This window comes from Microplitis demolitor, chromosome 9 (genome assembly GCF_026212275.2).
Source record: "Microplitis demolitor isolate Queensland-Clemson2020A chromosome 9, iyMicDemo2.1a, whole genome shotgun sequence".
Taxonomy (NCBI): Eukaryota; Metazoa; Arthropoda; class Insecta; order Hymenoptera; family Braconidae; genus Microplitis; species Microplitis demolitor.
The window spans coordinates 8,293,094-8,317,785 of record NC_068553.1 but is presented as its reverse complement, the minus strand read 5'-3'; the positions used below and the strand labels follow the sequence as shown (position 1 = coordinate 8,317,785).

The window sequence follows — 24,692 nt, the reverse complement described above, 5'->3', positions numbered from 1 at the left end:
TAATAGTTTCCCCATTTTTATTAATTATATTTGTTACTTTATTAATTAAGATTTAGCATCCGGCATTAAATTAATATATTATTAGAATGCACAACGAATTATTGGACGTGGGGAGTAAGATTTATAATTAATTAACATAAATACTTCGTTGAAGAGAGAGAAAAAGGTTTGTGAATAATTTGTCGAAACTTATCTGGTTGTACGTGGGCTTACTGGAGTTATCGGTCTCCGATTGGTTTCGGGCTTCTTGGACTCGAGGTCGATCCTTTTCGGGCAGACGTTGCACACCAAACCACCACACTCACTTTATAATCGAATTTGGGTTTTTCCTTTAACCAGGCGAAGGAGTCGCAAAATCTCCTTATTTAATTAATTCGAGTAAAACAAATTTCACTTATAATAAAATCAATAATTTAGTTAAATATATAAGAAAAGTTTCGATAAATAAAATTATTCTGGTAATAGACTAACCGAGATAGAACTGAGTGTTGGACTAAATGACTAGATATAACAAACTAATAAACTAGATATCGTTAGGCCGACTCGAATAAATTGTTATGAGTCCTGGTGCTAGAGTAGGGACCTCGCTAAGCGTCCTCAATTCACTCTAGGTGACGGCCAGGGCCTAAGTCCTCGAGCAAGTGTTTGCTGGTCCTTTTATATCTTAATTTTTGAGGGTCGGAACTACCCCATTGTCGTCTAAATTCAATTAGAATTTGATCTAGGTGGCCTCTGACATGGTCCCAAGTGACTGGAAAGTGTTAATTAATATACAAATTATTCTAATAGATTGCCGTAGAATCAGTTAGATTTTGCGCTCGATTTTCAAGTCGTAAAATCAAAATGCACGTTTACAATACTTGTTGTAATAATCCTATCAATTACTTATAAAGTCATTGATCTAATAACTATAGAAACCATAATTTAACCGATTCCTTTGCCAATTCCCAACAGGTTATGGGCCCAGGCACCCTAATCGGTTAAAATTGTGTAAATAAATTGTAACAAAAGATACGTACGAAGTAAACGTTTAATTAGTGATTTGGTGAGAAGATCGCAGCTTATTTAGTAAATCGGGTTTGTAAAAGTGATCACAAAATGGCGGCCACGTTCCATATAAATGTCTTAACGGACGAAAATTACAGTACTTGGAAAAGTCAAATGAGGTCCGTGTTGAAGGCGTCCGACCTATGGGGGTACGTAGATGGCTCTATATCCAGACCTGCAGATACAGATTCGAAATTAGCTGAATGGATCCGGATGGATGGAAAGGCGGAAGCTAAAATTTACTTAGCCGTGCGTAAGAGCAATTACACAACGCTGGATGGACTTTCAACATCAAAAATAGTTTGGGATAAGCTGAAAGAAATGTTTCAAATCAAAGGACCCGCACGAAAAGCATCATTACTGAAAAAAATAGCTTTAAAACATTTGCAGGAGGAAGGCGATCTAAGAAAACACCTTTCGGAATTCGCAGATGCAGTGAAAGAACTCAAGAAAATCGGAGTTGTTATAGTAGATAAATTACTCGCCATTTTGCTATTGTACAGTTTGCCTGATTTATTCATGAAGTTCGGGACAGCTATGGAATCACGGGACGAACTACCTACCGTTGATGTGTTATCGACGACAGATCGCGTTGGTGCGAGGTATACTTTATAAAAAACAAAAGTGAGGTTTTAAGTGTGTTTTGGAAGTATAAAGCAGAAGTTGAAACGTTAACAGGAAATAAGATAAAGTCCCTGCAGTCAGATAATGGGCTAGAATATATGAACCGCGAATTTGATGATTTTTTGAGCTCGAATGGTATCAGGAGGAGGCTAACAGTACCATGTACCCCCCAACAGAATGGAGTAGCCGAACACAAAAACTGGACTTTGGTTGAAATGGCACGGTGCATGATGCGTCAAGCTGGAAGACCACCATCATTTTAAGGAGAAGCTATAAACAGCGTGTTACATTCGAAATATATACCCAACTACAGCGTTAAATGGCCAAATACCGTTTAGAATATGGAAAAAAAATTACCAATGGTAGAATTTATGCAAATATTTGGAGTGAAAGTGTACGTCAAAGACAAAACGCCGAATAAAAGTACATTTGACTCTCATGCAGTGGAGGGAATCTTTGTCGGATACGACGCACATTCGAAGGCATCCCGGATGCAGATACCGAATACGCGATAAGTTATCGTATTCGAGACGTGAAATTTATGTCGAAGTGAGCGTTCAGACACGAGCATTAAGAGAAACTCGACGAAAATGAGTGGGGATGTGATAAATTCGAAGTGGATATACGGAAGTCAAGTATCCAACAGATAGAGCTACCCAAAACACAAAGAAAAATCTTACGTGCCATCAGGGGAAACGTAAGAAAATCACAGGGGAATACCGACGTCGAGGAAGAGTCCACGGAGCCGAATACAAGATCAAGAAAGAAGGGGCGACAATATCATGGGAAATATTAGTAGACGCCCCGAAAAGAGGGAGGGGGCGCCCGAAAATTGTTCGAACCGGATCCGTTGGAAGACCCCGCAAAGTATACAGGTTCGCCCCTGAAGATGTAGACAGTAGTGGGGATGAGAAAAGTTACGATAGCGGTGGGGATAAAAGCACGATAGTCATCAGAACACGATGACGTGTTTGCCAATAGAGCTGTACATAATCCAAAGCATTGGACAGAAGTTAGACCGAGCGATGACGCTGATAAATGGAAAAGAGCCTTAAAAGATGAAATTTATGCTCAAATTAAAAACAACACGGGGATATTACCCAAAGGCCAAAAAATCGCAAAGTTATTGGTAGCCGACTCATGTTTTGCACAAAAAATACAGTGGATGGCGGAAAGAAGAAAGTAAGACTCGTCACGAAGAGATGTTCACAACGGCCAGGGGAGGATTTTTACGAGACGTATTCCCCGGTAGTTAAATCTACCTCAATTCGAACCGTAGCGGCAATATCAGCAGAGCTAGGGTTGGAAATTCACCAAATGGATGTCGTAACAGCATACCTCAACGGCGAATTAGAAGATAACGTATATATGGAAGAAACTGAACAATTAAGCGACATACTAAATAAAATTGTAGAAACTGGGAAAATTGGGTCATATGACACTATTAAGGATACCAATAGAAGTGGAACCGCGAAAAACTGACACGAGCAGATTCGTGATAAACGAGATTGCGTATGCTTGTTAAAGAAATCCCTATATGGTTTATAGCAATCGGGATTACAATGGTACAAGAAACTTGTAAACAAATTAAAACAATTAGAATTTAAAGCGTTACCACAAGATTCTTGTTTATTTATGTCACATGAAAACGATAATAGAATAACGTTGATTGCGATATATGTCGATGACATATTGATTGCCACGAATAATAATGCCCGGTTATGTGAGATAAAAAGAGAGTTGTCATGCGAATTTGAAATGAAAGACCTCGGAAAAGTTAAGCATTGTTTAGGTATGGAATTTGCACGAGATGAAAAATTTTAAGTGTATATAAATCAAAAGGCCTATATTGAAAAAATATTAGAGAGATTTGGTATGACTGATTGTAAACCGTCACCGACGCCGATGGAGTTCAATTGTAAACTCACAAAACCTGATAATTTGGACAAAAGTCAGATGCAAATGTATCCATATCAAAGCCTGATCGGCGTATTAATGTATTTAGTAGTATCCACGAGACCTGATATTGCGTATACAGTTAATTACTTTAGTCAATTCAATACTAATTATAGTATAGACCATTGGAAAACCGCAAAAAGGGTATTAAGATACCTTAAGGATACAATCGAGTGTGGAGTAATGTACGAAAAAACAGGATTACCACTATTTGGTGTGGTAGATGCGGACTGGGAATAGAATACGATTGATCGCAGGTCGTACTCAGGTTACGCATTCATATTAGCAGGAGCGCCTATCAGTTGGGAAGCGCGGAAACAAAGAACACTAGCCCTATCGAGCACTGAAGCAGAATACATGGCCATATCAGAGGCAACCAAAGAAGCTATGTACTTAAGAGAAATTTTTAATAACGCAGGACTCGGCATTGAGTGTGTCATAATATTTAATGACAACCAAGGTGCAATCAAATTTGCTGAAAACAGTAACTTCCACGCAAGAACGAAGCACATTGATGTGAGACATCATTTCATTCGCGAGGTCCGTGATTCTGGTATCCTTAAGTTAAAATATTTGCCTACCGATAAGATGCCAGCTGACGTTCTAACAAAGAGTTTAGGTGGAACTAAACACCGTGAATGTCTGAAAAATTTGGGAATGTCGTATGTGTATGCGGAGTAGTGCGGGCACTACACTCATTACTTTGAGCGGAGGTATTGGGAATGACGAAGTTAACGAGTCATCAATGTCGTACGGGAAGAGGAGCTTTGTTGGATGACGTCAACAGTCTCACTCTTAGATATAAATGTGTCCTTTCTGTACTTTGTACTGTGATGAAGTTAGTTAGTTACTTACTAACAAAGTCATTGATCTAATAACTATAAAAACCACAATTTAACCGATTCCTTTCCCAATTTCCAACAAAAAATTATTACGCGTAATATATTTTTTGCTATCACGATTATATTTTTCAGCTCACAAGATTAATTTACTAAGTTAATTATAAGTAACCTTAAGCCGGGACAAGAGCTAGCCCAGCGATTTGGCCACCGGTTATACTATAGTAACTATTGTTTGGATCCCGTGATTCTAGCTATCTCGATAATTTTTCAAAATGAAAATTTATGAGGTTGATTTTAGGCATCTAATGGCATTTACTCCTTAAATAAATATATTTTATGATATATAATAAATATTTTATTTATCAGAAAAATTAACTGTTTTTTATAGGTCTTGTACTTGTGACGGATGCCATTTCTGCACTTGGTTTACAAGAAGGCTTGCATCGACTCGGCCAACTTGATATCGAAATAAAATCTGGTCAAGCATATATAGCCAAAACAGATACATTGTGTGGAAGTATAGCAGCGATGTCAGAATGTGTAAAATTTTTCAAAAAAGCTACAGGTAATTTTATATTTCATCAACTAGACTCTCATAATTCTAACCTTCTTTCATATTGCTATAATTAACTTCGATCATGACACACGTTGTATTATTATATTGTAACGGGTTTTTCTCCATCGGGGATCTACCGGAAGTGAAGTCTATGTATACTTGTAGTTGGCAAACCTAAAACAAAAAAATTATCAAGTTGGACACTGAATTACTCAAGCAGATCTGAATTACGGAAATTCACGATATGATACGATGATTTATGGAGAATGACGGCCCTATTGTAAATTACGGCTTTTCCACGCAGACACTGGTATTCTACCGTAAATTTTGGAATTCTATCGCAAATAACAGTTCTTTATCGCAACAATTTTTTTTTGTTTTTCAAGTATACTTATATTATAAGACCTTGGGTAATCTCATATCTGGCCGACTTACTCAAATTCAATCTTTGACACCAAATCAAATCCATTTTTAAACCGATCAAATTCATGGATCGGCGACGGGACGAACCTTAGGGTCGAAAGACCTCACACTCTTTAGGTGAAAAATTCTTTCGGCAACCGCTGGGATTCAAATTCACGCCTCGCCAGTGATGGATACGCAACGCATGTATGCCCAAAAGGGTGAGGAAACGGCCTCCCGTCAAACGGAGGTAGACTTCGGTCTGGTTACATTAACCAAGTATCGAGAACTACTGTACTTTACCATGTATTGTTGTATTATACCGTGAATCACGATGTTGTACGGTGAAGTACGATTGCGATATCGTATTTTGCGCTAGTTTTATGGTAGGTAGCATACATTTACCATAAAAAGTACGTTCATCTGCCGGGTTACAATAAACAAAATAACATAAAGCAATAAAAACTTGAAGATTTAAAAATTACCTCTAATATTGAAAAAATATGCTAATAGCATAACACCAAACATAACAGTGAGAAATGGTATCGTTGTCTTCAAGCTCTATTTATTTCGGACTGTTCAGCGAATTAATAGATAAATAAAAAATCTGGAGCTTTCCATTGCCGCTAGGATCTTTCAAATCGGCTAATTAGTTCAAAAGTTATGAAAAGTTTACACACATACACACACACATACACACACACTCCCTTATTAAAAAAAGCGATTTAAAACGATTAGAAAAAAAATTCTAAATACTTTTTAATGCTTTTGAATACTTTGAACACTTTCGAATCGCCCTTCTTATGGGCATTTAACCATGCAAATCGTTTTAAATCGCTTTTTTATGTAAGGGACACGCGCGCGCACACACACACACACGCACGTGCGCGCGTGCGTACAGACACTCGGGCATCATTCTGAAAGTAGTCAGAATAGCTTTTTAGGATTTCAAAATGTCGACATCTAATGAAAATTTGATTTTCGAAAATCAGCATGAAAACAATATCTTTCCGAACCTTTGAAAATTTTAAATTTTCATAGCGGGAAGTTAAAAATACAAATAATTCGATTGGAATATCTGAGTTGAAAAATTTCAAAATTAAATTATTATATTTACAGATCTATTTTTTCAACTTCCCGCTAAAAAAAATTAAAAATTTTCAAAACAGTAATGTTATTGGTTTCAGTCCGATTTTTGAAAATCGAATTTCTAACAGCTCTTGACGCTTTGAGAATTCAGGAAGCTACTCTGACTATTTTTAAGATGATGTCCGATTGTATGTATGTGGGTATGTACGTACTTACGTATGTATGTACGTATGTATGTAAATATTCGGTAACTTTTGAACGGATTAACCGATATGGCTTTTTAAGGTCACGTTCGAAGCGGCATGTTAATTTCAACTAGTTTTGTAAAATTGAACATAATTAGCACGATACGTTCGAAGATAGTTCAAAAATAAAATTCACTCAAATTTTCTCAAAACTGTTTTTTTTTTTTTTTTTGGATAACTTGCAGTGTACTCGATGGATTAATTCGAAAATTTAATCAGCTCTAAAACTTTACAAGCTGCGTTGGATACCACCTTAACTATCACAATCGGTTACTTCGTTTCAGGACGTTCCCACCAAGCAGTCGTGCTCAATTTTAAAGACGATTCTCCCTATGTCAAGTTCTATTACTATAATGAAAACTAGTTGAGGCACAGTTAACTTTTTTGCTTGCTCTCACATGCGTAGAAGTCCAAAAATATTCATATTGTGTCGATTCTTCGATCTGGCAAAGTGGTTTTCTTTTCTCTGTTTCTTCTTAGGTGGAGACGCGTGTCGTAGAATTTGGATTTTTCGAAAAATTTTTAGAGGTTACTTTTATATTAGTAATTGTAGATAAATATTTATTGAAAAAAAAATTGATACTAAAATAATCAAAGCTTTAACAAGTATGTCTGAGACTAAAAGCAAAAAAATCCGGCCGTCGGTTGGCCCTACGGGCCAACCCCAAAACTTCCCGCTGTTTTCGAGCTCAAGGAGCTCAAAAATATTAATGAGACTATATTTTCGAGCTCAAAAATCTTATTGCATGTGATTGTTTTTTTATGAGCTTTTCCAACTTTAACGTTACGCTTTATGCTAAAGTTTAGAAGTTCATGAATCAAAAATCATTAATGAACAAGCGGTTTTTTAATTTTAATTTCCGATTATGTTCAATAAACTAAATGTATTGAGGCAGAAATCAATGTCAGTGATCGAAATCAAGATTTGAATGAGTTTTGGCTTAAGTCAAAGCAATAATATATAAAATATCCGAGAAAATGATCAAAAACTGTGTTTTATCGATTTTTTCGTTGATAATATGGTTTAAACTAAAGAACAAGTTTGATGACACTATATGATTATCAAAAGAGACCATAAAGAGGAAACGTTTGTAAGATTCTAGACACATTTTAGTACAGTACATTTTGATTTATCTGGAAAAAATAACATAGAATGTTATTATTTTAACTTTTAAACGCTGACATCTTTTGAACTAATTAACCGATTTTGACGTTTGTGGTGGCAATAGGCGCATTTTATTGAATGTTAGAACTGATTAGAATTTGAAAGTGATCGATTCAGCCGTCTTAAAGACATTTGAAAAAAACCGTTTTCTGCCATTTCTTTCTCCAACGATATCTCTTGAACAAATTAACCGATTGAGATGGTTAAGGCGGCATTCGATGCGTTTTATTGAGTTCTAGATCTGATTAGATTTTGGCGTCGATTGTTAGATTCGTTTCTGTGAAATCGATAAAAAACTAAAAAAAAAAATTTTTTTTTTTTGTAATTCGCCAATATTTTCGAGTCTACTCGATCAAATGATCTAAAATCATCAAGAAAATTAGTGGCCAACAAGCTCTTTCGATTGCCGCCTTAAACATCCAAATCGATTCATTAGTTAAAAAGTTATAGACCATTCACCCACCCACACACACACACACACACACACACACACACACACACACACACACACACACACACACACACACACACATACACAGGCTCACACACACACATGCACATACGCATACACATACACATACACACACCCATACAGACACTCGGGCATCATTCTGAAAATAGTCAGAATAGCTTCCTAGGACCCCAAAACGTCGACATCTGATGAAAACTCGATTTTCGAAAATCCGGGTAAAAACAATAACTTCCCGAAATTTTTGAAAATCATCGATTTTCTAAGCGGAAAGTTAACAAGAAGAAATTCATGAACCAGCTCAACGTGAAACTCCAGATTTCAAACTTCCCGCCCGGTGTAACTTTGCCAAGTTGCTATATCTCACGATTCAAGCAACGACAGAAAATTCGAAAACTGTTAAGAGTAGCTAACTTTTAGCTTTTTTTACAACAAAGTAAATATCGTTTTTTTTGTTATTTTTACAGAAACATATTCGTTATATCTTCAATTGATGATTTTCAGTTTTTGAACACAACCGTAAGAAAATTTATATTTTTATTCATGAAAACGTGTGCTACACGAAAAACAAATTCTAGTTAAAATCATAATTTTTACGATGTAGCGTTGGAAATTTATAACGTAAACCGTATTTATACCCGCGATGGAGACGTGATACAAAACCCGGAGTCGTATGTGGTTGTCCACGTGTATTAAAAATTATAAATAATAATAATAAAGTAACTCAAAATAATAAATAAAATAAAAGTGTGCCTGAACCAGCTACTTAGGCTGGGTTAGTGCACGAGGGCGCCAGCTTTACCTTTACCAAACGGACAAAAACAATAACGCTTACCTGACCGTTGATCTGAGGACAATTGATCAACGACAATTGATCCGTGGACAATTGATCCTAACGACAATTAGTCCGAGCGATAATTCATCCGCCGATAATTGATCCATGCGACATTTCGTACTTAATTTGATAATACTAATAATTTTTTTTTTATTATATATATATAGATATGTTTATTTTCTCATCACTAATTATGTGTGTATGTAATTTTAAAAATATACTCGCATACAAATAAATGTGAAAAATTACGCCCTTTTTTTACTAATGTTATGTGCGTGTAATTTTAAATATATACTCACACACAAATAAATGTGAAAAATTACGCCCTTTCTTCACTAATTTTGTGTACGTGTAATTTTGATAATCTTTATTTAATAATACAAATAAAATTTTTTCGGGTAAATTATCGCTCGAATGAATTGTCGCTAGAATTAATTGTCTACGGATGAATTGTCGTTGGGATCAATTGTCGACGGATCAATTATCGCGGATCAATTGTCTTCGGATCAGCGGTCGTTTCACCACAATAACAAATCAGAGGAGAGATCACGGAACAAAATCTCGAGCGAGAATGTATGCACCAAACGGAATGACAACCAAATAAATATACAATGAACAAAAATAATAATAATAAATAATTACTACTAAATATATCCAGGAAATACATAAATAAATATTGGCTATCACTGGGTCTCTATTTACGAAATTATTTAATTCGAATATTTTTATAAACGCAATAAATGATTACAATACCTAATGCCAATTTACTATTATCAATTTTTTATAACAAATTTTTATTAAATAACAATATGCTCAATTTAGCCAACTAATAATGATAAAAATCAATTTAAGTTATATTATTAAATTATTCACTGAGGAATCAAGTTACAAATTAGAAATTTTTACTCAATATAAGTAATATAAATTCTAAACAAATAAAATAATAATAATCTTTTTCTTCATGTTATATTATTTACTCTGGAGAGAGAAAGACGCGGGTACTCAACATACACTTGGCAACACTGGGTTGCAAACCATTAAATTGTAACATAAATTTTACCCAGAAAAATAATATTTTAAATACTCAAATATAATTTTAAAATAATATGTGAAATACTCGTGTAAGACAAGGAGCCACTTTCGCTATCCTTGTCTAATCCTCTGAGGAAGTTATTCGACGCGTCTCCGTACACAGAAAAAAAAGGATATCTTGGAGAAAGAAATTTTTTCTTGCCGCAAGAATAGTTTTTGCAATTTTGAATAAAAACGAAAATTTTTCTTGGTTCAAGAACAAAATTTTCTTAAATTTAGTCATTTTGGCATCAGATTTTTTTTTTATTTAACCGATATAATATATGTTTCTTGAAGTAAGAAATCGTTTCTAAAAGTGAGAAAAATAAATATTTTGCCCCGATATATAATCAATTGTCCGAAAAGTAAAATATTCTTTCTTGAAGAATAATTTATTTTGAATCGAAATGATTTGTGACTCGAGTCAAGAATTAAAAGTTCTCGACTCAATGGTAAGAACTATCTTGACTTAAGTATTTATTGTGTTGCGGCAAGTAAGCGTAGACGTTTGAACCAACAGCAACTGCGCTCACGGCTCAACACAAAAATTCTCTTGGGAAAGCTAACTGTACTATACTAAAGTGGCGGTAGTGTAAACTCTACATTGTACAGTGTGCTAACTGGATATGGGTAAAGTGAACGAACGTTTAGGAAATGGTCGGGTAGCATAACTGGTAAAGCTCTCGCGTGTGCCGAATCGGTCTGGGTTCGATTTCTAACATGAACAAACAATTTATTTTTCTCCATTTGTTCATAAGCCATTTAATCGAGAGAGTTTATTCCTTATTCTCTCTACTGCTGAATTGTAATGTTCTGAATATACGCATACACTTTCCTGCTTGACAACATTTAATATTTATATTAGGTTAGATTAACTGAAAAATATAGATCGATATATTTTTTTAAATAGAGTCATTTATTTTCTTGAATCGAGACTACGTTATTTTTAAGTCAGGAAAAAAAATCATCAATGGGAAAATTTCATGTCTTTCGTTAAGTAAATATTTGCATGATTCAAAAAAAGTTATTTTATTAAGTTAAGATTATAATTTATTTAAATCAAAATTAAAATTTTTTCATTCTAATAGATCGTTGTCTTGAGTCGATAATGTAGTTTTCTCAAACTGAGAGTAATAGTCTAGGAGCCCTTTATGATTTTTTTTTATGATTAGTAACAGGCTAATATTTTCCGAACGGCCTCATTCTTACAAGACGCCCAATTTTTTTGCTTACAGCCGTTCTTGGTAATGGCATATAATGTAGTGCGCAAGCGCCAATCATGTTATTTGGGCAATGGTAAAATTATTATTTATAACAACACAATTTTTTTTTAGTGAGGAAGTTATCAATTATAGTTTTCCCATTTTTATTAATTTTATTTGTTACTTTATTAATTAAGATTTAGCATCCAGCATTAAATTAATATATTATTGGAATGCACAACGAATTATTGGACGTGGGGAGTAATATTTATAATTAATTAACATAAATACTTCGTTGAAGAGAGAGAAAAAGGTTTGTGAATAATTTGTCGAAACTTATCTGGTTGTACGTGGGCTTACTGGAGTTATCGGTCTCCGATTGGTTTCGGGCTTCTTGGTGTAACGATTGATACATACGAATTGCGATTTAACTTCTGAAATAACATTATTCTTTTTTTATTTTCTTTATGAAAAGATATACTAGCCGCACCCAAAATCTTCGTATTAAGATCCTCTCACCTTTTGCAGGTACCTATGTAAGTGCATGCACGATGAGTAAGAATAGACAAAGATCGATAGATAAGACAATATACCTGCCTCACTCTCTCTCCATCAAAAAGGGCAGAGCCCCTTTCTCAAACCCAACTACGTCACCTAGCTGTATACTCATCTTGCATCCACATTACCTGCGTACATCTATTTACAATACATTCATAAGAGAATGTGTATGCGTGTACGGGCGTAGTACCGAAAAATATGTATAGCTGCGACTCAGCGGGACACCTGCACGTGTGCACCGGTCCTCTAATTAACTCAACGGTCATAAAAATTTTACGACCATCCAATTTCCATATTTCGAAATCGCCGCGTATGTTCTAATGATATGACTAAACTCGGACCTATGTACATGATTATTCGTTTTGTATTAGAGCACTTACACATTCTTTGTTGTTTACAAAAACGATATCATCCAATTTCCATATATGGACTTTTCTAAATTTTTAGAAAGCTATACCCGGAACTGCGTACTTAGTCATTTGTTTGTCGAAGATGATGAGCTGTACCCAACGATTGCATCAGAAAACACATGACTTTCCCATCAAAACTAAAGTATATAAACTGCCGAAAATCTAACGAAGGCAGTCAATCGCTAATCTGAACGAACCTCTGTCGGATCTCGAGTCACTCGCTCCGAAGTTCTATAAGTTAAAATCTCCAATTAGTTCTATCGGCCCAAGTCCGATTAGTACCGCGAATCAGAGATAAAATCTTAATCGTTGTCCACGTGACGGTCCACCGCCTAGGCAATCGGGCTCCTTGGCCAAATACCTAGATTTTAATCTTGCAAAAATCGTGGTCGATTCGACTCATCAGGATCATCGGTCTCGTGACGGTCTATAGCCTAGGAAACCAGACTCCTAGATCGAAATCCTAAATAAAAATTAAATACTCATACTCGTACTCGACAGATAGGGGAGTGTATCCGCTTGGCACCCCAGTAGCTCCGAGTCCGAAAAGTGCATCAAATTCCGCTGAGTAAAATCCCTAAGCCACGGGCAGGGTCCCAGCGAATTAAACAAAAACAATTCCGCGATCATAAATTCAAAGTGGTGAATTGCGAGAGAGTGTGATCAGCGAGATTGTAAACCACCTCAAGCTGAGTGGTAAGTTAATCATAATTGTTAATTTTAGTACACACATGTAAACAACATTATAATTTTATAAGAATATACAGATTCTTTTTCTTTTTTTTTAAAATCATCTTTCTCTTATTTATACCTCTTACTCTAACATTCCTAAGTTAACGGGTACAGAAAGAGACAGACGTACAAGAACAGGGACTTCTCGAGGGCCCATATTCACCTACCTGCTTCCCTCTCGCTTTAAAATTCCTGACCTACCCTAAAGCCACGCAGGTCAACGATCGGGATTGTCTATCGTACTCCCGCTCGGTACGAAATAGACTTATTTAGTAATCAAAACTTGCCAAATATTAAACATTCTCACACTAGCCACGTGACGGTCCTATTAGGCTCCTTGGTTGAGTAATAGAATAAATATTGTGGGTAATTTCACTAAATAATTAATTAATAATAACCCTTCGCCCGTCGCCTTCACTCTCTCCGATCGTGACATTGGACTCGAGGTCGATCCTCTTCGGGCAGACGTTGCACACCAAACCACCACACTCACTTTATAATCGAATTTGGGTTTTTCCTTTAACCAGGCGAAGGAGTCGCAAAATCTCCTTATTTAATTAATTCGAGTAAAACAAATTTCACTTATAAAAAAATCAATAATTTAGTTTAATATATAAGAAAAGTTTCGATAAATAAAATTATTCTGGTAATAGACTAACCGAGATAGAACTGAGTGTTGGACTAAATGACTAGATATAACAAACTAATAAACTAGATATCGTTAGGCCGACTCAAATAAATTATTATGAGTCCTGGTGCTAGAGTAGGGACCTCGCTAAGCGTCCTCAATTCACTCTAGGTGACGGCCAGGGCCTAAGTCCTCGAGCAAGTGTTTGCTGGCCCTTTTATATCTTAATTTTTGAGGGTCGGAACTACCCCATTGTCGTCTAAATTCAATTAGAATTTGATCTAGGTGGCCTCTGACATGGTCCCAAGTGACTGGAAAGTGTTAATTAATATACAAATTATTGTAATAGATTGCCGTAGAATCAGTTAGATTTTGCGCTCGATTTTCAAGTCGTAAAATCAAAACGCTCGTTTACATACGGTGGCGCTTGAACCACTACTATATACTATAAAAATTAATGGTAATAGAGTGTAAAACGAGTGTCAGTAGATTAGTGTAAAACTATACATACCTGTGTATTTTCAGTGCAATTCGAATTATATTAAGTTAACACTGAAACCCACGATGGAAACAGATCCGCCAGGGTTTCAACGATAAAATAATAATTTATTCAGTGTGCAACGTGGCTGGAGAAAAGTATTGATTTTTATCCTCACTATATCGACTTACTCTCCCTTCGGTCGATATTTTTATCTATAATATACACACATATGTGCTACTGACTGAAATAAAAATGTCGATTCAATACATAAAATTCAAAATTCTTATTGAAACATAAACATATAAAACAATAATATTAATAATCCATAAATAAATCATAATCAAATAATTGCTCGAAATAATTTAAATACTTGAATAATAAAATATTATAATAATTAAATGCGCTTTAAATTAGCTAGAAGGTGTTGTTAAATTCACGACGAGATGGGAAAGCGCGCGCAGTGATTCACGTTTGAAAAATCTTAGCGGATCGTACAATCGAATCTGAAAAATTAAATTTAGAATATTTTCCATAGTATAATCATCATTTCCTCATAACAATCTTTTTAATTGTAAGTTATACTGGTGCAAGAAATACGTCAAACACTTTTTCATTGCACCGTGTTCAATATCTTTAATATTCTTACTTACGATACCATGAGCAAGACATACAAAAATCTTGACATAGGTTTCTTGATATACGATCTTGGGATACGAAAGACACATACGTAGAAAAAGACACTAGCAGCGAGGTGTCTTGTTCAAGATACTTACTCGAGAATCTTGATCAAATACGTGTTATGAGGGTAGATTGATAAAAAAAAAATTCAAATTGTCAACGATGAATTGAAAGTTTTATGTGGTATTTCGATAAAAAATTTTTTATTTCTCTTGTAAATCATTGTATTTCAAGATATAACATTACGTTAGATCAACTTAGTTGTCTATTTAAGTAAATTTATTTAAGTAACCATGATAATTTACGTGAGTCAAAAAAATATACTATTACCTGCATAGCAATCACACATTTATTCGAATCAAGCAATATCTATTTGTATCTGCAATTTAGTTTTCTCTATGCTAATGTAATGTACAAGAAAAAGTGACTGAAAGTAAAAATAATTTTTGTCGTAGGGTGCTCCATTGTCGAAGCACTTGAGGCTGCAACTTTACATCCTGCACGAGCTCTAGGACTTCAGTCACACAAAGGAATACTGAACTTCAAAGCTGATGCTGATTTTTTATTACTAAATGATAATCTCGATGTTCTCTCAACTTGGATTGCTGGTGAATGCGTATATCAAAATCAAACTGCTAATGTTAGCCGTTTTGCTTGAGATACAATACAAATATATGTATATACATATATATTAGGGTGCGTCATTTCGGAGCAACTTTTTTTTTTAAGTGCATGTGAAAAAAACCATAGTTCAACACAAAAAAAAAAATTTCACACAAGAAAAAAAATTCTATGTCGATGACAGACCTAGCTCATTGAAAAATTCGATTTTCCCATTTAAATAACATGGGAAAATTTTTTTTTTAGCTTTAAGTATTTTTAACTCGTTTACAAATAAATAGATCGAATAGACTAATACATATTTTTGTAGAAAATTGAACTCTCTCCAAAAAAGGTGTCCTATTCTTTTTGATAAATCCACCTGTTCAAAAGTTATTAGAGCTGGAAGTAAAATTGGAGATCTTTTTACTTTTCCGGCGAAACCATCAGACTTATCACAAAATGTTCTTGGGTCTTTTTTGTTAATAATTTTATTCTCTACAAATTATTTTCAGTAAAGTTTTTTCAAATTCCGCATTGTTTTCTAGTTATTTTCAATTCAATGGAGACGTCTTGAAAGAAGAAGAGACCTTTTTTGTAGAGCGTTCAATTTCATACAAAAATATGTATTATTCTATTTGATCTTTTGATTTGTTAACGAGTTAAAAATACTCAAAGTTAAAAAAAAACAATTTTCCATGTTATTTAAATGGGAAAATCGAATTTTTCAATGAGCTAGGTCTGTAATAGACGTAATTTTTTTTTTCTTGCGCGAAAACTTTTTTTTATGTTGAACTATGATTTTTTCCACATGCACTTAAAAAAAAATGTTGCTCCGAAATGACGCACACAGTAAAAAATATTGTGTATCTGTGTTAAAAACGGTCCGTGTTAAATTTTTTGTGTTGATTATTTTGTGTCAAATCAACACATTTCTTTATGTTACTTTAAAATTTTCAATCGATTTACTATTCAACACTTCAAAAGTGTTACCTAGTATAAAAATCGATACTATCAAAATTTATTAAGTGTTACTTTAAAATCAACACAAAAGAAGTGTTGAAGCGGCAGTAGGATTATGTTAAAAAAAAATGTCTCCCTACTATTCACGTGGGTAGCGCCATCAAGCATTAGTCCTGCTTAGTTAGTTATTATTTTCGTGACAGTGATTTTATTTATTTTCAATTGGACATACAAAAATTAAGTTGACAAAGTTCATGATTCGTATAGCTTAAAAAAAAATACTTAAAAAATTGCACCTGTACCCTGGTTAAAAATACTGATTGAAAAGAATTGAGAAGTGGCCACTCCATGCAAACTGTATATCTATATATACAAACAAAAGAACTGAAATTATTGAAAATAATTCGAATTTCATCATTTTTGATTCTTTTCAATCAATATTTTTAAACAGCCTTGACGGTTTTAAATGGTGGGTACACCGTGTAATCATCGTGGAATCACGGTAAAAACGGGTAGCGGCGCATGTACGCGCGTTGATAGAATCAATAGCACAATCGAAAAAAATTATTTTAACCGATTAAATATAAATATTAAGAAATGAAAAGAATGTTGTACTTTCTAAACACATGGATTAATAATAATCCACGAAAAAGCAATTTTACCCCAATTTTTCAATTGACTATACTTTTGTTAATTAGTTAATTTTTACATGTTGAAAGTTTATATAAAAATCCTGATTATTTTTTCTAAACTAAGGATTATTTTCACTTCTTGAAGTTATTCTTGAAAGGGTTTAGAAAAAATCGCGATTGGAAAAATTAAAAAATTTCGATTTTCACTTTTTTATTCCCAATCTAAGGAATTGAAAAACTAAAAATGTAAATAAAGTAATCAAGAAAGTTATTTATTTATATTTCGATTATTTTGTTTTTTTATTGCTAAAAGCTACATAACAATAATTTTAAAAATTTTTTTACTTACATTGTTCAAATAATTGTTATAAACAAATGCATTGTTAATAAGATTTAAAAAAATTTTTTTTTGAAATAAAATGCTCAATGAAAATAATGATTTATAAGAAAAAAATCGTCTCTTAATAAAATTTGTTTATTGCTAAAAACCGCATTTGCTAATTAACAATTTTTTTTTGTTGCTTAGTATTAATATTAAGGAACTATTTTTTTTTCAAATCATAGTTTATCATTTTTTAAACGAACAATTTATTGTGAACAAATGAATTTGTAAAATGAGCGAATAAACTAATTGGATCTGGTTTAGGCGAGGTTAATTAAACAATTAAAAATCACTCAGATTTTTTCACAAAATAAATTATAGATTTATTTACACTTATTTACACTTAAAAATTATGAGAATTATGATTAATAGCGAATGCGACTAGATAAATTATACGCGATAGCGAATGCAACTCAAAGTTATTTTATTCACGTATAAATTGACACGTGGTCAGTAGCGGTTAAGTCAACAATAATTAATTAACAATTAATTATTGGCGAAAGAGCAATTTATTTATTCTCAATAAATAGCAGCCTTGATATACTGTCTAAATATTGAGGATAAGTCAGCGTAGCGATTTAGTTATAATTTCACACAAGTTAATTACTGAAGCGGTTCAAGCACGAGGTTGCAAGTAGCAAAGACACGTTGTAGAAACGTCTGAGCGAAGCGGTTAGACAGATAGTTGTAGAAAGAATATAATAGTAGCGTCGTTGAATCGTCGAGAAGCTTGGTGTCGACGTGGCAGCCTTGCTGCATAAAACGAATTTTCTTATTGGCTTAAAAGCGCGCTAACAGGTATCAGTTGATAGCGAACTATCTCATAGGCTGACCAATATAAAACGAATTTTGTGATTGGTTAGCTTGTAGCGGGTCCTCAGGACGTCTTGACACGATTCTGAGTTAGAAATTGTATGTGCCGGGCCCAAATAGCGAGTGACCCGGCACTATTCTGACCTTCAGTCAGTAGCGAGTTCGGCAACTCCCGAACCGAGCGGAAATGCACGAAGCTTGATTCAAATTAATCAAGCTCGTGACTGAACAGAATTTTTACGCTATATTTTTCTTTAAATACTAAAAACAACTATGTGTGTGTGTGTTTTTTTTTTTTTTTTTTAATCGGAAAACATTTTAGGAATATCCGAGTTGAATTTTATCTGTTTTTTCTTGTAATTTCATCAATTTAATAAAGTTTAAAACTGAAATTTTAGATCAAGATCATGAAAAAAGAAAAGAAACAATTGAATAACTTATTTAAAAAAACTGCATTAATTGAATTTAAAACTATTACAAAAAATAAAGAGAACATCATATTATCAAAATTTCAATAATAAATAACAATAATTTTTTTTAAACTCAATCTTGGGCATATATAGTACTGGATAGCTTTAAGTAGAAGAATAAATTTCTATTTCTAAATGCATGTGGCGGCCGAGCGAGCTAAAGAACTTGACTTGAAGCTGTTTCCAGAGCATCAATCGAAGGGTCGTCAGTTCGAGTCCCATCTTATGTCGAAAAAAATGAAGATTTCTTCTTTACCGAAATTAAAAAATAATATATAACTCCCAGTGGGTTAAAATGAGTTGTCACTAGTAATTAAATTATTTTTTTTAAACAAAGAAATAAATGATTTTATTTTCTTATTCAATTCAACTGAAAATAATTTCACAATTTAAATTATTCCAAATAATTTTCAATTATCTGAGGAAACAGAAGTATACGATATTACTCTCATTTTTTTTTTATTATTATCTCATAGAATCCCATAAGTATGTCGCCTACGAATTAACGTAAAAATAATAAAACTATTTTCTCATTCATTCTTATACAACGGTAAGAGTGGTATAAACTTGCACCCATAGAATCTTATAAGAAATTGATGCATTGCAAATTATTATCTCATAGATTCCCATAAGAATGTCGCTTACGAATTCACGTGAAAAAAAAAAAACTATTATCCCATGCATTCTTTTACAACAAGAAGAAACAAGACGTCAATATTTCCAATTAATTCTTACGAAATGTAAGTATGACACATTCCTACTCATTCCGATAAAATTGTGAACATGTACAACAAATTTTATATATGAATGAATGAGACGTAAGTTCAAGGATTTGGTAAGGTTTTATCGGATTATACTCGGGCTTAAATATTCTCATAGGTTCTAATATGAACTATCATTTTTCGATGGGACACTTTGCCGATTCATTCTCATAAAAATTTTTTTATGAGAACCTATCGGATATTTTAAGCAGGGTCAACACAGTCTGTGTTGAAAAATAACACAAATATTGTGTGGACCGTTTCTAACACACAGATTGTGTAGATTTTAACACAATATTTTTTACTGTGCACCCTAATATATATATATATATATATATATATATATATATATATCTCCATGTATTCAATGAAAAAGTTCAATACGAAATCTAATGTTTTGCATGTATACTCTTGCGGTTTCGGTGTCACTGTGAATTCACCGTAAATCAGCCGAGAATTTACTGTGCATTAAGTACTTGGTACCGTAAAGGATTTTTCCCGTTAATCTACGGTAAAATGACAGTATATTTTTTTTATTGATTCAAGTCAATATTCTCGAAAAACAATGTTTATATATAATCATGTATAATTATATATAACTATATATTATCATATATGATTGTATATAATCTTATACATATATCCATATATAATTGTATATAATTATTAGGGTGTTTCAAAAAAAAAAAAAAAAACAAATTTTTTTTATGGTATTCAAAAATTGAAAGTATAACTAAAAATAAAAGCTGACCCCCCGGGTCAGAAAAATAACTTGATTTTGACTTTTTTGAATTATTTGACTTGCTTTTGATTTAAATAACTTGATTTTGGCTACACTTGCTAACTCATCGAGTTGACTTGATTTTGACTTTCTAAAGGAAGTTAAAATTACGTATTGCTTGTTTCTTTTTTGACTTAAAAAAACACGCCAAAAGTAAGTTAAAACTGAGTTTTATTTTTTAGAGTATAATAATTACTTTTCCTAAAATTATTTCAATTATCCCGAGTAAAAATAAAATTTGACATTTAAAAAATTAAATTTTCATCTTCTGCCCCAACACCGCTGCAACACAGCCGTTTGGAGGACAAAACCACCGCACGCTAAATTCTTATTCTTTGCCGTCATAGCCGCAACACCGCTGCAACACAGCTGCACGCTGTTTATTTTAATCCGAACCGTCGCCGCAACACCGCCGCAACACAGCTGCATACTATCATTATTTTATAAAAATCTCTGCTGCAACACCACTGCAACACAGCGGTTCCGGGTGAAAATATTTATTATTATTATTTCATTTAATTGAATAGAATAGAAATAATTGTAATTATCAAATACTTATTTAATTGTTCGGAAAAAGAGGATTATATATGACCATATATATTAAAATTCTTCAATATATACATAGCTATGTAGAGAAATTTCAAATAAATTAAAAAAAAGGACTTATTCAGTTACAGTATTTTTTTTTTTTTTGTTCAATCATTTTGGTGATGCGGGAATCATCATATATGTGTTTAATTTAATTTCTAATTTAGTAGAAATTTTTTATTTCGCGAAAAAACGCTAGAATATTGACTAACCACGCACGCTTTAGTGGAATTCGAACCCGGGACCTAACGAACGAAAGACCGACGCATTAACGACTAGGCTACGCTACCGACAGTGACTACTAAGTTTACTTGTGCTATCTGAGATTGAAAGAATACATCATTTTTAAAACAGCAAAATATAATTGAAAATCTATTATTATTAAAAACAAAAAAATTTCTTATTTTTTTTTTCGTGTGCTATAAAATCCGGTATGTAAGTAATTGTGATATGTGTAATTTCGGTTATATAGTTATGTATAAAACTGTTTAAAAAGTATATTGGCTCTATATATGGTCATGTATGGTCATATGTAACTCGTTTTTCCTATACGATTAACTACTATGCTTACACTGTAAAAAATTGCGGAGTAAACGCGGAATGAATACGGAGTGAACGTGGAGTGAATGATTTTCTATTTCTTTTATCCCCCCGAAGTGAATTTCATTCCGAAGGGAAGTTTTAGAATATATGAATCATAAAAAAATTACTAATACATAGTGAAGTTAGGTCTTATATATTTGGACATTTATATTGACTACAGAATAATTACGAGCTCCCTTTACATATATTCATAAGAAATAATTGTTTAAAATTATAATCTGTTAAGAATAAAAAATTTTGTTCGGATCAAGTTCAAGAAATCGATTTTTCATTTTCGCTCATTAATATGTTTTCACTCAGCCACGAACTGTCATACAACTTTCATCGATGATATCACGAAAGAAAATTGTATATTGTACCAATATCTAAGCAATTCCCATGAAAATTATGTCACTATAACTATTAAATAATTAAATGTTTTCACTATGTCTTATATAGAATTATAACTTAGTGAGTTACTTAAACATTTTATGAACTTAAAACATAATTTTTCTCAAAATTTTGAAATATGTTTTTAAGTTTCACAACTTGAAATTTTTTTATGTTCTAATTTGAGTTGCATGCAATTTTTTTTTAAGTACCATAATTTTATTTAAAAAAAAAATACTATGGCCGAAAAAAGGCCGAAAACAGGCCGATTTAACTTTCAGCCTGTTTTCGGCCAAAGATTTTTACTCGCGATAATGTTATTAAAAAACAATATATAATCTGGCCGAAAACAGGCCAAAAAAGGCCAATTCATTTGTTGGCAAAATATCGGCCGATTTTCGACATCTTTAAGCAGAATAATAATTTTTCGGCCGGTTTTCGGCCTCTTTCAATAAAATTTTACAGTTTTGGCGTGGTTTCGGCCAAATTAAGCTGTTTCGGCCTATTTTTGGCGAAATATTTTCACCTGGGGCTCGCTGATCATATTTAATCTGAACTTCAAAATAAGTCACATGATAGTATGCAACTTAGAAAATTGTTTCAAAAATGATAAAATATATATGATTCGTCTGTCGAGTGTTGCGGGTATGGTGCAGCTGTGTTGCGGCAATCATAATTTTATTTCATCATAAACTTTTTGCTGCGGTGTTGCGGGGATTGAGAGCCCGTGCGGCGCTGTGGCAGTGGTGTTGCGGCTATTTTACGTTTTAACTCGGGATACTTCAAAATTTTAATGAATTATTATTTAAAAGTCTACAGGTTGAAAAATTTAATAATTAATAAACACATAAATATAATTTTTTTGTAGTTATCATACGGTTATTTAATTTATTAAAACTTCTTAAAATTATCTTGAAACAAAAAAACATTTTTAATTAATCTGACCGTAATGATAGTTGAATTATGAATTCGAATACAATAACGCTTATAATCTAATATATTTTTTAGTGAAACGAACAGTAAAAAGAGTAAATACGAGAACTTACCGATATTTATGTTTAATGCATTTAAAAAAATTCAGTTAAAATTTTTTTTATTTCTCATTAGTACGTAGAATTTTTCTGGTTGGTTATTTTATTGTCTACATTATATTGCAACATTTATATAATTATATAATACATATAAATTCCACACCATTATATTATTGTACTAAACAAAAAAAAAAAATAAATAAATTTTTTTAAATATTTCTACCGGAATAATTGACAAATTATTGATATAAAAAGTAAATTTGATAAAAGTGCACATATATATCTTATGAAGGAAAAAATTTAACATGTATAAGGGACAAGGTAAAGTTATTTGTGGCGCCTATATTCAAACTCACCAATAGTGTTCGGTTTTATTTACTGATACCGCCACCACATTGTGTGTTACCAAAGTAAACGATGCCATTATTATTGCTACAGTGACTTCTTATTTAACGTGAAACCAAACTATTTACTAATAAAAATAAATGATTTTATATTATTTTAATCAAAATAACAAACATGAGATACGCATGGATACACTGGATTGTTAAAAATAAGATTGATGTAATACCTACATCTAAAATCCCTTCGACAGCATTAGAGGAAGGAGCTCTAACCTCTCTAATCTAGGTGGATAAAAAAAAATAAACAATCATCCAAGCATTCCGTTCGAATTTTAGAAATTGATAGTAAGTATTGTTCGATTTTATTTTTAATAATTTATAAAAATCTATTAGTGAATAACCATAGTTAAAGGCTATTTTAGAATATATTAGAAATTAAACAAAGCTGTTCTAGGTATAACACTGAAAAAAAAAATTATTTGAGCCAAATATATCGTATATTTTGATATGGTCAAATAAATATTTAATTGTGAGAAAGTAATAATATAATTGAGCAATTGAATTGCGTGAAATAAATGATTAATTTGGGGTAAAGAATCGATCCGATTTCTGCAAATAAAGGTCAGTTGGGCCATGTGCTCAAGTATCACCAAATTTTTCGTTATTCGTCAGAAATTTAATATCTTTATCACAACTATATCATTTATTAGCCTCAAATAAATTATATATTTCAGTTAAATTATAAAATTATATGAATCAACTGTCATATTTAGTTGTACTAAATATATGTATTTGTTATTAAGAAATATTCAAAAAAAGCCACAAAGAAATAGATTTATTTGGGACAAATATTTCTTTTTTTCGAGATGTTGGATGACGTATGATTTTCATTAGAGTTTTTATTAATTTCATGTAATCTTATACTATTTACAATTTCAGATATTTTAGGACATATATTTTGAATCATTCTACTCAACCTCAAAAATTTACTCTGCTTTTCAATGTTTGTAATGATTCATTAAAATGATTATTTAAATGAAAAAAAAAAAGTTTTAATACGTAATTAGAATCATTAAAATTTAATATAATATAATTGTGTACCCTGATTAAAAATACTCATTGAAAAGGATTGAAAATTATTTTAATTCTTTTCAATCCATACAGAAGTTTTGGAAAGTATTGAATGGAATTAAAATTTTGATCATTTGAATACTTTGTAATTCTTAAAATGGAATTCGAAAGTATTGAAAGGAATTCAATCTTTCATCATTTCAATACCTTCCAATATGGAATTATTTTGGTATTGAGAAAGATTCAAAAATTTCAATTCATTTTAATTCTTTTCAATTCTACAGTTGATCCGAA

At 32.4% G+C, this 24,692-nt stretch overlaps 1 protein-coding gene across 2 annotated transcripts in view; it reads left to right on the top strand.

Annotated features, from left to right (window-relative positions):
• Positions 1–18,679, top strand: part of LOC103578248 (N-acetylglucosamine-6-phosphate deacetylase) — a 64,969-nt gene extending 46,290 nt beyond the window's left edge. For both annotated transcript variants that reach the window (XM_014440117.2, XM_014440115.2), the window contains exons 7-8: positions 4,858–5,034; positions 15,446–18,679. In XM_014440117.2, coding sequence (XP_014295603.1) covers positions 4,858–5,034; positions 15,446–15,648 — 380 coding nt within the window. In that variant the 3' untranslated portion in view covers positions 15,649–18,679. The remainder of the gene's footprint in view (positions 1–4,857; positions 5,035–15,445) is intronic.
• The last annotated feature ends 6,013 nt before the right edge of the window (positions 18,680–24,692 follow it).